At 41.8% G+C, this 19,417-nt stretch overlaps 1 protein-coding gene across 1 annotated transcript in view; it reads right to left on the bottom strand.

Moving 5' to 3' along the window:
* Positions 1–19,417, bottom strand: part of SLC12A3 (solute carrier family 12 member 3) — a 231,757-nt gene that overhangs the window by 36,804 nt on the left and 175,536 nt on the right. The window contains exons 16-17 of the mRNA XM_086947698.1: positions 15,924–16,035; positions 12,015–12,149 (exon numbers count right to left, since the gene is read on the bottom strand). Of these exons, the coding sequence (XP_086803824.1) occupies positions 12,015–12,149; positions 15,924–16,035 (247 nt within the window). The remainder of the gene's footprint in view (positions 1–12,014; positions 12,150–15,923; positions 16,036–19,417) is intronic.

Genomic DNA, 19,417 nt, shown 5'->3' with positions numbered 1-19,417 from the left:
GTTGGAATAAAACTGAGAAGCTAGGTAGGGCTGGCAGTGTTAAATTAGGGACTATTTTCTGTGTAAAAGTGTGATTGATTGATAGCAAATGGTTCGCTGGTAAAACTTTGGTGTGATATCACCTAGAAAGCGTCACACGGAAGGAGTAGCAGGTTCTTCTGAGCTTGATTGACAGAAAAAAGTTCGCTGGTGCAACTTTGGTCTTACATAACCTAGAAAGGGTAAAACTGAAGGAGTAGCAGGTTCTTCTGAGCTTGAGTGAAAGGTAAGCGGAAGGGATTTACCTGTAGTGTTTGAAGAGTAAGCAGCAGTTCTTTCTTTGTGAAGAGTAAGCGGAATGTGTTACTCGCAGTGAAAATAAATCTATCCTTTATTTAGTGGAACAGACAGAGTAGCAAATGTTTTTATGTTGTTATTAACAGAATTGTGATTAGGAAAAACTTAGAAAATATTGCAGTAAGATTTTGTGGAGGGTCAGTGGTAGGAGTAAAACTGACAAAAATTAAAACTGACAGCTTTGGAGAAAAGAAATTGCATTGAACTATTGCAAAACTGAATTTCCTTAAGGTCTAAAGAAGCTGTTAGGAGGTAAAGTGAAAAATTCATTATTGGTGATGCTCCTGAAGGAACACCTGTGCATTTTATGTCTACCAATTTGGGACACAATTCATGTATGTGGGTTCACCAATGGTTCAAGATTACTGAAAAAGAGGGTGCTTTGAGGTTTCCAAAAGATGGTACTTTTGAATTGCAAATTATTGACAAATTAAGGGAAGTGTTATGTGAAATAAAGACACCATCTAAAGCTGCACAATTTGAGGCCTTACGCATATGGGAAAAGACAGCAAGAGAGAAAGCAAGTGAGGATAAATAAATAAAGCACCAGATGCAGGAGAAGGGAATTAATGATGATAAAGAGCTTCAAATAAATAATGATTCAGGGGATGAAATAATGGATGCATTGTTAACTGAGTGTCCACCACTTTATTTGGTTCCCATGAAAAATACTGAAAATAGTGCACCAGTAAGTGGTACAGTGGCTACTGCTTCTGTTGAACAGAGAGAAATGCAGACTGAGAGAACTGTGCAGAAATTTCAGATTAACCCATTACCTGTTGATTCAGCACTGACAGTGATACCTCCAGGTGTAACCGCTTTAAATGTGACCGATTCAGTTCAAGAATTGCAAACTGCAGATGCACAGATAATGCCTAGAAAAATTATGACTGTCCCAATGAATATGGTCCCTACTCAAAGGGTTCAAAAAGCTGCAGAAGGAGTGATTGTGGCAGGGTTTATTTCAGAAACTCAGAATTCACAGATTATTGAACAGAAATTACCCCAAGCACTGAAAGGTGAGGGGTAAATGGGATTTAAAACATCTGCAGCACAGGATAAAATAAATATATTTGAAAATGGGATTTTTCAAACCCGCTAAGAGGAAGCAGCAGTGATTAAAAAGATACAGAGCATGGGGGAACATATTAACCCAGACCATGAAAAAGAGAGACAGCTTAGTGTTTTAAAATCAGCATTTGAACATGGAGAAATGTATAGTCCCTGCTGTTTAAATCATGAAAATGCGAACCAGTGTCAGGAAAAATAATTAATTTCCCTGAGTAAGGAAACAGCTGCATGTGCATTAACTACACATAATGGACTGACAGATTTGGCTCAAAAATATGAAACTGATGTTTCAGGAAGTTTTCCATTTCAGAAAAGTTTTAGGGTACATATGGATGATGAAGCAAATGAGAAAATATATTCTTCAGGAATGCATTTGCACATTGCAGAAATAAAATATATTTTTTAATGCAATCGGTTTGAGCAATTAGGAGACAAGTGGGCAAGAAAACATGAGAAGAAAAAGAAACCACCAGACCTAGCAAGGAAACTGGATAAGGAAAAGAAGCCACCAGATCTAGTTGAGAAAAATAATAGGCAGGATGATGGAGAAGCTTTTGTTACTCATTGAGAGAAAAAGTGGGAGAAGTGCATGTGAATAGGCCACAGAATAAAAGTGAATTTGCAGCCTTTCTGAACATATTCCCACAATTGAGAGACAAACTTATGCTGTGGTACCCACAAATTGATGGATTTGTTGAAATTTTAAAAGAGTTGTCCATTAATTTGGAAATGTTCTTTTACATTGCCATGCAGACCGAATTGTTGTTTACATCTCATGTTGTGCAAAGGCCAGGTGAAGAGACAATGAAACGGGTTTGCATGAATGCACCATCATTTCCTGTTGTTATGGAGGAAAATATAGCAGTGATTTCTTTCCTGAAGGGCAGAGTGCCAGCAAAGGATGTTGATTGGGGACATATTAAATTAATACAAGATGAAAGTAAAGGTGTTTTGGTTTGTGCACATTCAGGTAGGGATGTTGTACTGCTGGAAAATGTGTCCTTTTGCCATCTTTATAACAGATTTGAGCATTGGAAGAAGAAAAATAACTTTAAACATGATGCACAAAAACATGGAGAAATGCAGATGCAAAATATGCCAGCTAAGCAAATGCAAATGTCAGTTCATAAACAGGTACCAATGGCAGGAATTTTTCAAGCACAGATGGTCCTACAAAATATGGAAAATGCTACAATTAATTTAAATAGGTTGTCCAGAGCAAATGTGAATTATTTCCAGAGACAAAATCAGAACCCAGTCCAACAGGTTGCTGTGTTTGAAAATGAGAGTTTTAACCCTCACAATTCTGAATTTACCAAGTCCATTGTGAAGGCAGTGGAAAATCCAGATTTAGTCGCAGGAATTTTAAACAAAGAAATTACAAACACAGTTTTAGAAAAATTTGCACCAAAATTAGGCCCATTTGAGGAAAATTGCAAAACTGTTGTCTGTGACTAAGGCCTAGCAGGAAAACAATTGTTTTGCAAATTAAAAAGCACAGATTACTGTATACCAGATAATGCTCATTTTTAGATTCCTGATGAGGATGTACATTTTAAAATGGCCCAACAAAAGACAGCTGTAGCATTATTTTCAGAAAAGACATTTGAAAAATTACCTTCTGCTTCGGAAAAAATAATAAACACAGAAATACGAGAGTTCACAGAGAAGGATGCCAGAATAATAAAATGTGCAGAACATGTCTTATTAAAATTAGAACCAGGTGACATGTATTCAAGAAAACATCACTTGCAGGAATTTTACCAATAAAAGGATTTTTGATGGAACTGATTAGAAGTTTATGTAACTTTCTGATCACAGGTTCACAGAAAATGAATGAAAAGAAGAGAATAGTGCAGGAGATTAAAAGCATATTTTTTCCATGTTGTCCTGTGGTACCAAATCCAGCCAATATATTTTTTTTACATTCCATGTGCTAAAGAATGGCTTACTTTTATTGATTTTTGCAAAGTTCATGTCACAGTGCCATTGGATGAGAATAGTCAGGAGTACTGTCAAAAAGAAGATGAATACCTGGGACACAAAATTGGTAAGGGAGGTAGAAAGGTGTCACCAGAGAAGGTGGAAATAATTTCCAAGATGAATCCACCTCAAATTCAGAAAGAAGTCAGGAAATTTTGGGGAATGGTTAGCTTCTGTAGAGAGTGGTTACTAAACCTTTCCCTAGTGGCTAAGCCTTTACTGAGGCTGACACATAAGGGTGTGCCTGATCCACTTCCATTGGACAACAATTGCACAAAAGCATTCCTAGAGTTGAAAGAGAAAAAATGTTGCACCTCAGCACTTGGAATGAAAGTTTATTTGAAAGAAAATACACCAATTTGCAGTGAGAGGGAGGGCTGTGCTGTCTCATGGCCTATTCAAAAAGATGAATGTTTTCAAAGGTCTGTGATGTATTGCCCAATGACATTTCACCCTAACTTCACAGAAATGTCAGCAAATTAATTGAATTGTGATGAAACTGAATATGAGTATCTAAATATCATGAAAATATGCATAAAGCCAAAATTAGACTTTAAGGATGAACGTCTGAGTCAGCCCAACAATATCCATTATATTTGAAAGGTAACAATGACACATTAAAAGCAGCACATGCTGTGGTCCTTATGCATTATGTTGTCAAAACTTCATGGCTTTTAGTAGTTACCTCAGTCCAAAATTCGAAATTGATTGCCGTTACCATAACATGCAGTATATCTGCTCAAATGAGAGCCACTGTTGTCATGGGAGAGAGAAATGCTAATTCAGTTACACAAATTTGTGTTCTGTTAGCATATACATTCTATGGAATCTTCACAGGTGTATTAAAAGAGGCTCAAGAAAATGTCTCAGAAGCAGAACACAGGGTTGTGTCAGAACTGTTTTTGAGAAAAATTACAACTGCATAGTGGCAAATGTGTTATTGCAAAAACTGATGCCCAGGTATAGATTGCCAGTTTCTCTGAAATCAGATCATAATGGGATCTCAAAGATAATGAGTGCAGAACAACAGATTGGACAAGGAGGTGATTGTAGCTATCTGTCTGAAGTGTCAAGCATAATAAAGCAACACAATGGCAGCACAGAGTTACCGTTTGCAAAAGACTGTTTTTCAGCATCACCAAAGTGGCTTGAAAATGCATATGCAAATGCGCTTGTGGAAAACACTGGTGAATACAGTAGCCATTGCTGTGTAGGTCTGGTTGCTGTACAGTGTGCAGTTTCTCACGAGATTGCAGCTGCTACACTAGATCTGCATAATGGATAAACGACTTTGATCTGAGAGATGCTGGGGTGAAACATCTGAATCTGATGAAAGTGAAAATAAGAGCGAAAGGCCTAGGTTGAAAAAAGTGCAAAGGATTGATGGTGCTCTGTCGGAGTTTCTCAGCACCTAAGTAGTCTAATTGCATGGAAAGAGTACAGAATGCCATGCTGTATGAGCTATACTGATGGCAAGGTGATGAGCAAAGAAATGCTGAAACTGTCCTGCTGAATTCTCCTTTTATTATTTTAGTTACTTAATTTAAAAAAAGACTAACTGTTCCAAGAAGCTACTTACAGAACTCTGCACTAAAACATTTGAGCTTGGCTGTATATGATCTGATTACAGAGGACTTGTGTTTGCCTTAGAAATATAAGTAACATTGTTACATGCTCAGCTTTTGCAATAACAATGTCACCTGTGAAATTAAAGATGTGGGATGATGTATAAATCATTTTATTATGATTTGAATCATTAGAAGGGTGGATTGATGGAGCAGATTTCATCTGGAGTCAGGCATTGTTTATTGCTGTGCTTCAGACAAACTTCATTTAAAATTGACACGCACATTTTGGTGCAAGTTAAAAAACATGGCACATGAAAAATATGAAAGTGAGGCTTAGTCAGTCTGAAATGCTTGTGCTGAATTAACATGTGTTTTTGCAGTGTAGAGAAAAGTGGCCTTTTTAGCTATGAAGATTAATAGAATGTGTTTCTCTCTTCCCAGCTCATTCTTGTAATCTAAATTTACTATTTCTGTCTTAAGAGACTTTGGCTTATTGCATATTTTGATAAACAAGTTTAGTTTAAAACACCTCTTTTTATAATGGGTGTGAATTAACAATGCACCAAACACTGCACATGGGGCTAAATACTTTTTTGCATGAAAAGCTATCTAAAACATTAAAGCATGTTGCTGTGTGCGCTGTATTAACTGTGTGCGCTGTATTAACTGTGTGTGCTTTTAAAATTTACACTAAAGCATAAAAATGCTATGTTGCACATTGCACATTTATTTTGCATGTTGTCATAAATAATAGAAAAGCTGTTTGAAACTAATAGCTTGGCTAGGTAAACATTTATAAGGGGTATTAGTATAAGGGATGGAAACATAATGGGCTGATTTACATGAAATTAATATTCTTTTTTGTGTCTGTTTTGTTTTTGGGCCTACAATTAAATGGCTGCCTGTGAATCCAGCAAGGATGTGACTTGCATTAAAAGAAGAGAGCATGCGCAGACTGTGTCAGCTTTCCTCAAGACATGAAGGAGTCAAGGCCACTGTGAATGTACATTCTTGTGATTATGCCAATGTACCACAGTTAGTTAAAGTATCCGTCCAGCCTGCGCTGTGGAACGAAGGAAGAGGAAAGGATAGAAACATTTTTCCTAGCAAATGTTGCAAACTTATAAAATGTATTTACTCATTTATGCTTCTTTTGTTAAAAGTGGTATAGTCAGGATTTTAGAATGAGTCAGGATAGTGAGACCTCATGCCATCATGCCTGACCAATCACGTACAAGTTTTCCTGAAGATGCAACATTTTTGTGTCGTCTGCCAAGAATTAGAGTATAAATAATGACCTCTTTGGAGGAGTGGTTGGCTTCTAGGCTCATTAGGCTTTAGGCCACTAAGCTTTAGGGGGGTGTGTGAGCTCTTGAGAGAAAGAACAGATTAGACCAGACATGCTATGGGTTACATACGAGATCGTCACAGGTGCAGCCTTGGGTGGGCGTCCGAGGAGAGTCAGGTGTGGGGGTTCCCTGCTCATTTTTTTCAAAGTCCTACCACGTCATATTTCGGCACGGCAGGCCACATTCCTTTAAGGTCTTGTGAAGGGCGGGCTGTTTTGCTCTTTAGACACAGAGACGAGCAGAGAGTGCAGCTGATGAGGATAGAATTAAATGCTAATATTCTAAGTTTATGCTTTGACTTAATAATTAGGCCTGCAGAGATGTATTTGTCTTATGCATTTATTTCTCTTTATGGGAGATTTTTTCAAACTATTTCATTATTTATTTATTTATTTATTTATTTATTTTTTAAACCTTTATTTGTAAAATGCACAATACACAGCGTCTGCCTACAACCCCTCGGGGCCGGCCGCTATGACATACGGGAAAAGGATAAAAAAGGACCAATAGGACAGAACGCCGTTAAAGCAGTCTCTGAGCGAAGAGTATCGTGTAAAACATCGAACCATAATATGAGGATAGGGAGAGGTTTAATTTTATGATTTTGTCGAGTACAATGTAGTAACCACGAAGAGAGTAAAAGCTAATCACTGACCAGGATAGCCATCATCGTTCAAGGAGCACCCGGAAGGAGGCGTAATAGAGGAAGGCATTTGTCAGGAAACAGGTGGCCACCATCAAGGAACTAAGACCAAACGATATGCCACAGAATGATACAACACAATAAACTCCCTAAGAACACTGAACCCCGACCCCAGAGGAACAAAGAAATATAGAAGAGAAAGAAACAGAAGAAGAGAAGAGAAAGAAAGAGGGCCATAGAGACAAGGAAAAACATAAAACACATCCCATCCCCCCACCCTGCATACCAGCGGAAGGCCACGGCCCACCCCCCCCCATTAGGCATGCCTGTCGCCCCAAAAGAACCCCAAGTGGGAAAGAGAGTGCAGAGAGTGAGAAAAATCATCTCAATCTCCGACTCTCAGAAGAGGTAGGAGGAGGAAAGTTCAACATACTCCCGGTCACCACCAGCACCGTAAACATCCCCCACCCCAAGTATCAGCAGCACAACAGAAGTAGTAGGCAAAGCTGCGGGTGGGGAGAGTCAATACCAAATGTGCGAATAAATCAGACAATAAGTAGTCCCATCCTAGTCCCCGCCCGTCAATGCGTACAGCACACTAAAAAATCTCCTAGCCCTGGCCCGCTCTTAGGTGGCCCCGCTCATCCACCCCCCGTGAGGAGCCACAACCGGCAGAGAAAAGGAAACAGCCCGCCCCAGAGAGAACAAAGAGGAAAGCAACGTTAGAGTAAACTGGATGCAAGAGAAAAAGTCCCAACCCCGGCTCAACCAGCAAAGAAGCCGTTAACAAAGAAGCAGCCTAGCCCTGGCCCGATCGTGGAGACATCCCTAAATACGCTCCCCAGGAGAGGCCCGCCCACTGTAAAACAAAGAGACAATATGGCCACCGAGAGAATGAAAGTGTCTTAGAAACATAAAATGGCCGTCGAAAGTCACCAGAAATTCCACCGACTGCAATAGGGGGTTCCTCAGAGACTTCCAGAATGTGTGAGTTCTTCGATAACAAAGTCGGAGGATATAACCCAGGAGCCGTCGATAGGGTCAGCAATGTGGTGGATAAGTCCCAGGGCACTCGCGATGAAAAATCCAACAATGTAGCACTCTCCGGTGAAAGGGGAGACAAAGTATCCCAGATAGCGTTGTCAGGCGGACGGTCTCGGGCGTCCATAAAGTTGGAGGCGGGCACATCTGTCCGGCGGGCAGAAGGTAGCACTGTAGTCCCATGGGATGCAGGCAGAGACGAATGGAGGGTTTGCTGGAACAGAACGTTGCATCCCTGCCGCGGCGCCGACGCCATATCGTTCAGCTTCCCCCCCAGTACCTGGTAGCCTTGGTGCATATCGGCACGGAAGTCGCGCAGGGCATTCAGGATGGTACCTAAAGAAAGTGTGGGCCGAAGCCCCTGCCTCTCACTTCCAAAGGGAGGTGTCTGAAAATCGGACCCCATCTCAGGCTGGGCAGCACATGTCACTGGCAGGGACGGACGCTCTCCCCCAAAACACGGAGCACCAAACACAGCCATTATGGCGCAATTCCGGGGTAATCGCCAGGATAAGTGTGGCACAGGCGAGCGTCCATGCAGGACTTCAATAGCACCAAAGACAATGTCAATGAGTGTCACATCGCAGAGAGGCGTCCCATACCGGAGCAGGGTAGTGAGGCGTGGGGTCAGGCAACCGTGGGCAAGCAAACATGGCCGAGCGACCCTCTCCGCATACAAGCTGTCCCAAACAAAGGATCCGTTTCGGAAGAGTGCCGCCGTGCAGCAAGCGCTCACTTCTCACCGCCTACTTCAAGTCTTCTCAAGCGGCGCCTCACGGACAGTGCCTCACGAGGTTCCACCGGTGCTCGGGTCTTCAGCGCCGATAGGGTAGTCCGGCCACCATCAGTCCTCCGGGGCACGGCAAAGAGCGAGTGTGCAGGCGGGGTCCAGGGCTGAAAGTAGTCTCGCGGCTATCTCCGGCCGCCGGGCAGGTAGAGACTCAGGGAAAACACCGCTAGAGTCAGCGCCGCGCCGCACGCAATCCGGTATTAAATTTCACCAGGATATATGCCAGGATATCGGTGCGGCGGATAGAGGCTGGCGGAGCCGGGAGCCTACAGGTCTGCTCCGATCGCCATCTTGGCTCCTCCCATCAACTATTTCATTATTGATTAGCCTTGCAAGACTATTTTTCTTAGAAACTCTTTTTGAGTTTTAACTGATATTTTGCACCACATTTTCTTTTCTTCATGTGATGCTTATATGCAGAATGTAATGTGTTCTGTATTAATGCTATTTTTCCTGTTTTCCAAATTCTGTAACCTGATTGATATTTTACTAATGAATAAAGGGGTCAGAGAAAAAGCTAAACTTTTGACTAGAAAATAAAACCCTTTAAAATACTCAACAACTTGCTTCATTGGCTTAAATAATAATTGCATTTTTGACTGTTCATGATTATTTAAAGTCTCCTGAAGGTAATACATGGTGTGAAGAACCCAACACCTTTTTCAGCGGTAAAATAGAGGTAGCATGATGGTTTTGCCTTGAGAAATTACCAGATGAATTTCCCGCACTATCAAAGGGCTGCATGAACCCTGCCTCTACCCACTCCGCCTCCACGCCACAGTACCACCTCCCCCCGAGAGCACAGCCCACCTCATGGTCCTTGGTGCTATTAGGTACCAGAGGCCCCCACCACCCCTTTTACTCAAGCAAGGGGAGAATAGTCACACAGGAAGAAGGCCCAGGGAAACAATGCATGCGGGGCACTAACACACAGGTCTAGAGTCTCCGGTCAGTGTTAGGTCCATAAACTCATCTCCATAGAATGCAGTCACCACCACTCATTGCTCTATGGACAATGTAAAGGACCCTCAAACCGTACCCATAAGCCTTTCCAGCTAGGACACCACCTGATTTTCTAAAGGGAGGAGAATGAAAGGCTTAGAAAAAGAGACAAGTATATAAGCCTGCACTTGCCTCAGTGTCAAAGCGGTGCCACTGCAAACATCTGCAAAAAATCTGTCAAAATCGGTTTAAACCCTTCACCCAATTGTATTCTTGGTGGTCCCTTTTCTGTGTTTTTTCACTAAAAAGTGTAGACATCAATTTTAACCATTAGTGACCAAAAGAGTTAGATAAACGGCAGATTTATGATTTTAATTTAGATATTTAGATTCTTGGGGACATATTTGCAATGCCGCTGCGTCACTTTCAAGCCACTGGAGCATTACTTTTGTGATGCTCAGGGGGCGCTGTGTGCTGGCACATATTCACAAGGCCACCCAAAGCCATTCTGCTTTGATTCCCTAGCCTTGTAAATATGGAGCACGGTAATGCCTTACTCTGCATGAAAGGGACATTCCATGGGTGTTGCTGTGGGTGTTCCCACGCAACACCAATGGTTTTTTACACTGCCCCAGATTTACAACATAGTGTAAATCTGGGGCAGTGCCAAAACTAACGCCTTCCCAAAGTAGGCATAACGAGGAGAAATGTTTACATTTATCCTAGTTTTTTCCTCTTTGCCCATGGGCTGCATTCTTCAGCACACATAGAACGAGGAAAGGCCTCCTTTGATTGTTTTTGTGTAGCAAGGTGCCCCTTCCTGCGCAAAAACAATCATGCCAACAACACAGACACCCTTGCACAATGGTGCAAGGGTGCTTGCATTGGCGCGTGGCTGCAGTTTGTGCGCTGGCAGAAAGGACATGCTTATAGATATAGCGCATTCCTGCCTTTTTCTTTTGAAGCAGAGCAACTAAAATATTGTAAATATGCCCCTTTGTTCGTAAATGTGGTATCATTTATTTTGAGAAAAAAACTCTTGAGATAGCAACATCTCTGGGCAGAAAAAAATCTTAAACACATAAACATTGAAGAAGAAATTGAGACGGTACATGTATGTGTAAGTAAAGGGGTTGGGCTAATGTTCTGGATAATCTAAAGTCTAGAGGGAAAGATTTACTTAAATTTAAAAAATCTGAAGTTAGTATGTGATTGTTTCTCCAGAAACAAATCACAAAAAGAAAAAGAAACATTACACGGACCTTTAAAAATATCCTATGTGGGTATCCTGATACACTGGCATTGATTCAGCACTTGTATGCCAATGTTGAATACACTGGGGTTCAGAGGCTAATTTCTAAAATAAAAAGTGCCGGCCCAAAGGTTTGCTCAGAAGCTTGCTGCCGGTACTACTGAATGCAAGGGTTGACAAATACCAAGGCTATCAATTCTTGAATCCACCTCCAGCCACTTTCCTCCACCACCACGATTGTCACACTTGCAGGTTCTTGCTGAACCCTGCTTTCTCCCTTTGTCCTGTTTTCCACTTTTTCTCTTCCTCCTTCTCTTCTCATTCTCTGCCTTTCTCTCCCTTTTTTCTGAGTCAGTCTGATGAGTTAAAATAAGTCTTGGTCTCCAAACATAACTGCAGATGGACCCTACCTGCAACCACCCACTCAAATTAGGCACTGTTGGTGTTACACAGTACCCTCAAGAAACCGAATGACACTGACACGCACATAACAACCCACCCCTCGATCTAATAGTACAGGCATTAATGCATCAACTTGTCAACATGTGCAGGCAATTGGAAAGCCACAAGGAAACCTCAATAAAGGTTATCTACAACCTGCAGACAACTGTGAGGGGAACTGGATTCATACAAGTATGAGACCAACAGTGCATGCCCCCCTTAAGAAGACAGAGACAACTGTAGCAAGGAAACACTTTCCAAAGAAAGAGGAAAAAATCAACCCAAAGGTCCCACAGCACTATGAAATGAAGGATAAGGACATGCAGACACAGGTGTGCTACAACCTTATGAGACACTGGGCAGCAGCAAGAGACAGGAACTACAGTCAACAAGGTGCTACATTAAAAGTGCATAGCACAACATAATACTCTGAAAATGATCAAAAGTTTGAAGGTCCAAAGTGTGGATGTCCTAGCTGTGGATGTTAGAGTTATACAGTAAATTGGGAGTCCCGTATAAGGATTGCTCCTCAAGACCCTAGCGCACCAGCCCAAATCTTTACTCTGTAAATCACTGTGTATCGTAAAAAAACTTTTACCTGCATCAGCATCTGGGCGCCATTTCGCAAGTCATCGGCTATCAGACCGCAGTAAAAAGATCTGATCTTCCTCTTGTTCAGCCACTTGACGTGTCCGCTGCTTGTGAGTTCTTGTAATTTCTGCTTCCGTGGGCCCTAGTGTTGCCCCAAGAAATAAGAAACAAGGAGTAAAAATTTAGAAAAGAGCCAATATTCCGCTTCTTCCTCTCATTATTCTGTTCTTTTGTCTCTTTATATTGGGTGTGCAGTATAGCCAAGTTTGAGATACAAGGACTGACACCATTATTAAAAGTAGCATGAAGAGCAGGACCACTTGATATTTTTCACTTTTTGCTGAAAATTTTTCAGTTATGAATCACTATAAAGAACTGTAATAACACGCGTTTCAACTCAATAATACTCATTTCCAGGAATTGAACTGGGGACCTGCCGGTTGCAAATGCATCCTTGAACAAGCATTGGCATAGCCAATAGGTCTCGCTTTTGGGACCTTATAAGTATTTAGATATGCAACTGTTGCATGGCGCTGGGCACGCAATACAAACTGGGCATGTCAGTAGTTTTCAGCGCACAATATCCATAGTTATGGTTTCAGCACAGATGTGAGTGCGTCAGAGTGGCCTTCTGCAGGTGGGAGCAGAGGAGGAGCTGTCAGGTACTGTACAACTCAAGCCTTAGTGTAGACTGCAAAGGTCAGTGGCAGTTGAAGTGTTGTGCGAATCACAGCAACATGACAGCTATGAGAAACAGGTGAAGATGTCATGGACCTTTTAATATGAATAACTTACCTTGATGTGTGTAATACATAGAGGAGTAAAGCAAATCAGAGTTAAACTCCTTTTGATCTATAAGGTGACTGAGCACAATGTCTATTCTAGTCCAGGAACCCAGGTTCGATGGGGTAGTTTCTGTGGGAAGGTGTGTCCCTTTCCACTGACGTGATTACCCACTAATGTCTGGGAAAATAGAGATTATATGTAGAGTTGATAATGTGGCTGCAGAGCTCCACGAAAGGGATGGGCCAGCTGATAACTGAATGGAGTGGGAATTACTTGGGGCCGCAGTGCAAACAGGGATTGGCCTAAGGGTTCCAACAAACACTTCATGAGATGTGAAGAAGAATTGTTGGGAGCTAAAGGGGTCCATTGGTTGGAGGTTCTTCCTTCCTTTGCAGTGGTTTTATCTGAAGGTTGGTAGGTTTGGATCTGACTTTGAGACAGCCGATCAATTTCAATATGAAGACTGTAAGTGCTTTGACAAACAGGATTAATTAGGTTCTGGCTGTATCAATAAATATGGACAACAAGACATTTTGCATAGGCATGCCTGTCAGTGTACCTGTCATTGAAACCTCACGGCCATTTTGAATCCAATGTTGATTCTATAGCACCAGGAAGTTGCTACCAGCTATTCAAGCACTAATCACCAACCTAATCTTAGATGACCCCTAATCATGCCTGTAACTAGTTCTATAATGAGCTACCCAAAACCTAACTCGCCAGCTGCAAGCATTGCTAAACCAGGCAGTTACAATGAGCCTCATCTTTTAACACCAGCATGGTTCCATCAAAACTTTAACAAAGCGTAATTATTCCTAGAGATTATAAAGGATAATCCGAAAAAGTAGTCTCATATCATGAAGATGAAAATGCAAACAATTCTCCAGTGCAGAAGTACTGCGCCGGCTGCCAAGTTCAGCCTCAACACATTTTTTGTCGAATGCAAACGTGCCCAAGAAGCCACAACACAGATGTCCTCCACAGCTCAGATGCCCTCCTCCAACCGACTTCAACTGGAACACAGCACAGAGGTGCCTAAACAACTGCATTTTCAGGCCACATTTTAAAGGTCAGAGCCAACTGCTAAAGAGTGAGCAAAGAAGTTCATACAGACACCATTAGTTTTTCAAATGCCCATGGATAATCTATGCCAAGGCTAGCAAGCAATGCGTGACACTGCAGACTGATCGTTAATTTACTGACGGCTAAAATCCCTAAATAATGCACCCGGCAGAATGAAAGGCTGTGTATTCAGTGCTGGAACGATTACGTCAACGCTCACTCATCCACGTTAATCTACGCCAATCCGCGCCACCGTTTCACAGCGCAATCTGTATTCCAAGAATGACACAGCGCAATTGAAAATGTATAAAATAAACTGCGTCACCTAGAATAAAAGGTCTAATCCAGCTACCTATGCTAGCCAGTCAGACAAGCGCAAACCTTTGCATGAATGAGTGCACCGCAGCGCATTCACAGCGTGGTAGGCAGCAGCACGCCTACTCAGAGAGGGGCAGATGAGAGCTGATTTCCCCTCAGAGGAATGGCACAAATGACCCTAATCCAGTATGGGTTTTCAGCTGTGCACGCGGCGGCTTAATGAGTCATCCATCACTCCATCAGATGATACCCAAGTTTAACTGGTGCATGGAATATTCTCTGACGCCCTGGAAGGAATGTAAAAACCACAAAACACTTGCTGTTTCAGGAAGTCCGAAGTTGAGGTTTAAACTGGAATAAAAACAAGCATTGGCCGCGCAAGCGCCTCGTACTCATAGTGAAAAACAAAAACCAAGCTGCGAGATGCGCTCTGTGGTGTGGGAGGGGCATTGAAGCGAGGCACGCACGCTTGGCCAAGCTAGAGGCAAGCCATATGGCGCCTCTGCTCATGCCTGTGCATGTGAACGCAGGCAGAATGCCAGCCAAAAGCGTGCGGTTTGCACTTTTAAAAGCCTTGTTTACTAAATGTCTCGCCAAGCAGCGCATGCGCTACCTCAGGCGAGACCTAAAAAGGCTTGTAGCTCGCTCAAAGAATGGACAGAAGGAATAGACTTCTACTGTGTCAATATGGAGGAAAACGTCTACCCATCAAGGAGATTCCCTCAAAATACCACACATTTTGGGATCAATGGTGGAATCTACAGGTCTCTTGGAAATGTTTTTGAATAGCATTGTTTTGAGTCGACATTCTACCATGCGGTCTGCTGTACTCTGTTTATACTGAAAACCAATAAAAAGTTTTTTTTTTAAAAAGCAGAATGAGGCACATTAACCTACTCTGAGGTGCCTTTAAATGCTATCTTCCAGATAGCATATTTTTCATAATAACTTCAGTTTCCATAAAGTCGATAATACTATCTCATATGCAAGTGTGATTTGTCCAAAAAAACACTTCTTTTCACTCTGCCTCCGAAACATTATGAGAGAAAGCTCTGAAGACCAGCACCGAGAAGACTCGAAGACTGATCATTTCAACCCCTCTTTGATCAACTGTTTCCTACAGTCTGAATCTTAGTCATCCCAACTATTTATTCTGTTGCCTCTTCTTGGCTAGTCCTTCGCTGACTCCCAGAACTCCCAAGCTCAGGTAGCCTTGCTTGGATTATGTCTCTTCAATCATGTGGCTTTGAACACTGTACTGCAGACAAAAAGATTCAGCCTCCATGGTTCCTTGATCTGTTTTGCTGGACACCTGTTTGTGCAGAAGTTTTGTCTACTTTCCTGGTCGCAATGTGTTCTCCGCAAGCTGAGCCTCTGTGGATTTTTGCTTCAGTGTAATTAAGATATAGCATACTTGCTTTGTTCTGTGATTTTATTAATGTGCCAACCATAAATGTCAGATGTACTGGCCGCTAGCATCCATCCTCCTCCCTGATGGCTGATGTGTAGGAAAAAACTACATTTGTATTGTCTAGTCAGGGTACTATGTGGCTGTAGCTTGCAATCTTACAGTGCTGTTTGGGGTGACTTCGTCAATTAGGATTTATCAGCTATTGAGTCTGTAAAATAAAACTGCATCAATCAAATTGCAGAAAAGGGTGAGTGTGTAAATCATGCATTAAAGGGTTGTAAATAAACAATATACGTATAATACATTATAAAAGATACAAAAACCAAAACATATACTCACTATTAAGATATTTGCGCAGATCATTAGACTCAACTTTTTGGTGAAGGTTCCCACAAAATCCACAAGAGCTGGGCGGAAGTTGGGTGGGCCAGTCAAGACCAGGCACTGGGGCCTAGAAAAAAAATGTTTCTGAATTAAAAAAATTAACAGAAAAATTATGAGCATTTGAACGCACAATTTCTCGAAGCAATTGGAAGTTCAACCAATGTTATAAACTACAACGAAACCTGGTAAAAGGAATAGAGTCCTGCCTTTCCTCCCCTTTTCCTCTTCATAAATGTACTCAAATGTTCACTCATGTTTATAACTGTGTATAGAATGTCATTGTGCATCTATAAATTGACACTGTACATCATAAGGACACTGTAAGTCACAGAAGAGTTCCTTTACAAGGTCAAAGAATTTTAGAAGGACTTGCAATCACCTTTTAACATACAGCATTAGATATTTTATTCCATATAGTATATGTGTACGCCTATACCCTTCCCAAAAAGGGGCTCAAATACTTTGTCTCTTGCTCCTTAACCCCTTCCACACTCATGACGAGCTGGGCTCGTCATGGCGTAGCCTCCTCGCACGCTGATGCCGAGCCCAGCTCGTCATAAAATGATGTAAATCTGAAAAGTTCAGCACCGGGGGGGAATTGGTGCAGCGGCGATGTGGTTAATATGAACTTGTGTGGTTGAAAATATGCAGAACATGTGTGAAATCTGTGGGGCAAAATTAAACGCACAATAAAAGAGCAGTAATTTGCTGTGAAAACATATTATATGAAATTTAATGTGTAAATTTTAGAAATAACTATATATGTTGTAATAGAAATCTCTGCTGTCCTGTAATGAACAGGAGCCATGCATAACATAAATATACTGCCACGAATGCCACATTTTTGCTAATGACGGTTCATTTCAGGGAAGCAGATCAGAGAAGCTAGTTCTCAATTTCATTGTGCTAATACAGCCTCTGAAAAGGGCTATACTGGTTGTTAAAGGCCCTGAAACCAAATTAAGGGCCCTGAACCCAAATTATAGCCCCCGAACCAGTTATAATTTTCCTCCCCGACCTGTATTTTACATTGCCTGCTGGCCCTCGTCGGAGGCATTGTGACATCACAGCTAAACTGTAATACATTGTTACAGTTAAGCAGCTACTTCATCTTCTCATTACGTAGATTACGCAGAGACTAGTGGAATAAAATAAGAAAATTGGAGAAAGCTTTTTATACAGGGATTGAGGGCTTTCATGTATTTATATATCAAACTACTACACCAACAGCATCCTGGCAACCCTTAATGGCCAATTGAGAAATAAATGCATGGGGAATTGAGAAGGCTGGAATGCAATCGAATGACTAAAAAATGAGTTTCTCTCAGCTGTAGCTCTTTTACTTTCCAAATTTTAAGGTACCAGCATATCTGTCAACTATATCTTAACTCATGGGAGTTTCATCGACAGGTAAGGTGTACGCAACATAGACAATATCTTTCAGGAAACCAGTTAGACGATACAGAGAGAAGGAAATGGGGGCACCCAGTTCATTGGATATCTTAATGTACTAGAACTTGAAAGCAGCACTGAGATCTTACTTAAAAAGGTAACTCATAACATAAAAAAAGTGCTGAATATGTTGTTTGAGAGAAAGGTGGGACCGGCTAAGTACTGGATCGGGATCCCCTTCCCTATGATCACTCCACCATGGCAGAGACACCAATTTAAGATTTTCAAAAATAAATCCTGACTTTGGGGATACGATGATAGGAAATGTGAAAACGCTGACCGGTCTGCCATGTCCCCGTTGCATGATGGAACATCTGGTGTTGCACAATTTTATTAAAGTGCTCCCACCGTGCCAAAGGATGCACTTTAAGTGAAGAACCGCTGTAAGGCTGCAGGGAAGTCCAACTATAGCAGGCAGGCCACCTCTGAGAGCCCATCTGCCAATGTCTAAATGAACCCCATTGTCTTTTGTAAGGATACCCAGACCACACTCACTAAACCTAGTATATGTGAAATAATAATTGTGCTGAACATAATCAGTTTCTAATATATAGTATTGTAGCAGGATGGTGCTGTAAACACCAATGGCTTTGGGCATGGCCTTCAATATGTGTTAAAAGGTAGTCCGATGGGCTTGAGAGACTGATAATGTTTTTCTGAACTCACACTTAGTCATATACAACTAATGTACACAACCCCATAATGTCTAGATCTGCATATTTCTGATGCCTGCTGTGCTGTATCATTCTAATGGATCCATTGAGATTTAATTCTGTCTGTTTATTGTGTTGACATTTTGTTACTTCGACTTTTGTAAATTCTATAAATAAATTTAAAAACACCCCAGATGATGATTGCAGTATTCCTATCAAAGGCTTTTTCTGCCCCCAATTCACCTCATTACAGTCCATCCTGTCCACTCTGCCCCCGTCCCTGCGCAGAATTTACTACGTATCTCAGCTTTCACCTTAACTTCACTTCATATGGTAATCGTCATTGGTTCCTTAGCTTTTTCTCCGCCTTCCTCTATCAGTTCTTGTAATACCCAAATATTGTATTGGATATATTTACTTGCTACTGTTAACATTTTTTAAGATGCACCTTTTTCAGCTAGTTTTTACTGAAGTGCCCTATAAACTGTCTCATGACTTGGTGTTAGACCTGGCACCATTGGTGTGGGTTTCCCCTGTATTTTTGCCTTTTCATCCTGTGTTTTTGCTGTGTGTTGGACTTTGTTTTGCTGGTCTACATGCTTTGGGCACTTTGCCATGGCAGTTCAGTGACAAAGTGCAAGTGCTTCCTTTGTAAGTTGTTGTTATGAATTAGTGATTCCCTGATTGGCATGTTTGATTTACTAGTCAGACCCTAGTACAGTGCCCTGTGTGTGCCCAGTGCCTGTAAATCAAATGCTGCTAGTGGGCTGCAGCACTGATTGTGCCACCCATAGAAGCAGCCAGTAAAATGTAACTCTGGCCTGCTATTGCAGAGCCTGCATGCAGTCTGATACTGCCCTGTCAACCTGGAAGTAAACCCACTTACCAGGCCCTAACCTTCCCTTTTCTTACACGTTAGTCACCACTAAGGTAGGCCCAAGGTACCCCTGTGGACAGGGTGCATTGTATGTGAAAGGTAGGACATGCCCTGATGTGTGTGGCATGTCCTGATAGTGGAATACTGCCAATTTAGTTTTTCACTATTGCAAGGCAACCTGCTCCCATAGGATAGAATGGGGAGTTTGTTTAGCACATCTTATAAACATAAACACCCCTGGGAACAAGGTAGGAAAATAACGTTTGATATGCCTGAACTCAGAATGTTAAAAGGCATCTTTTTGTAAGGGTGAGTTTTACATGCTGTGTTTGAAAATACCACTTTTAGAAAGTAGGTATTTTGTGCTTAGCCGTCCAGTATGCCTCTGCTAGGTTTGTGTATTGCATGTCTTGCTTTGGAGTGTCAGGGGCAGCGGAGGAACAGTGGCTCCAGAGAGCCTGAAGATT

The sequence above is a fragment of the Lissotriton vulgaris genome, chromosome 12 (assembly GCF_964263255.1).
Source record: "Lissotriton vulgaris chromosome 12, aLisVul1.2, whole genome shotgun sequence".
Lineage (NCBI taxonomy): Eukaryota > Metazoa > Chordata > Amphibia > Caudata > Salamandridae > Lissotriton > Lissotriton vulgaris.
The sequence above is the reverse complement of the archived record's forward strand: the minus strand, read 5'-3'. Positions and strand labels throughout refer to the sequence as shown.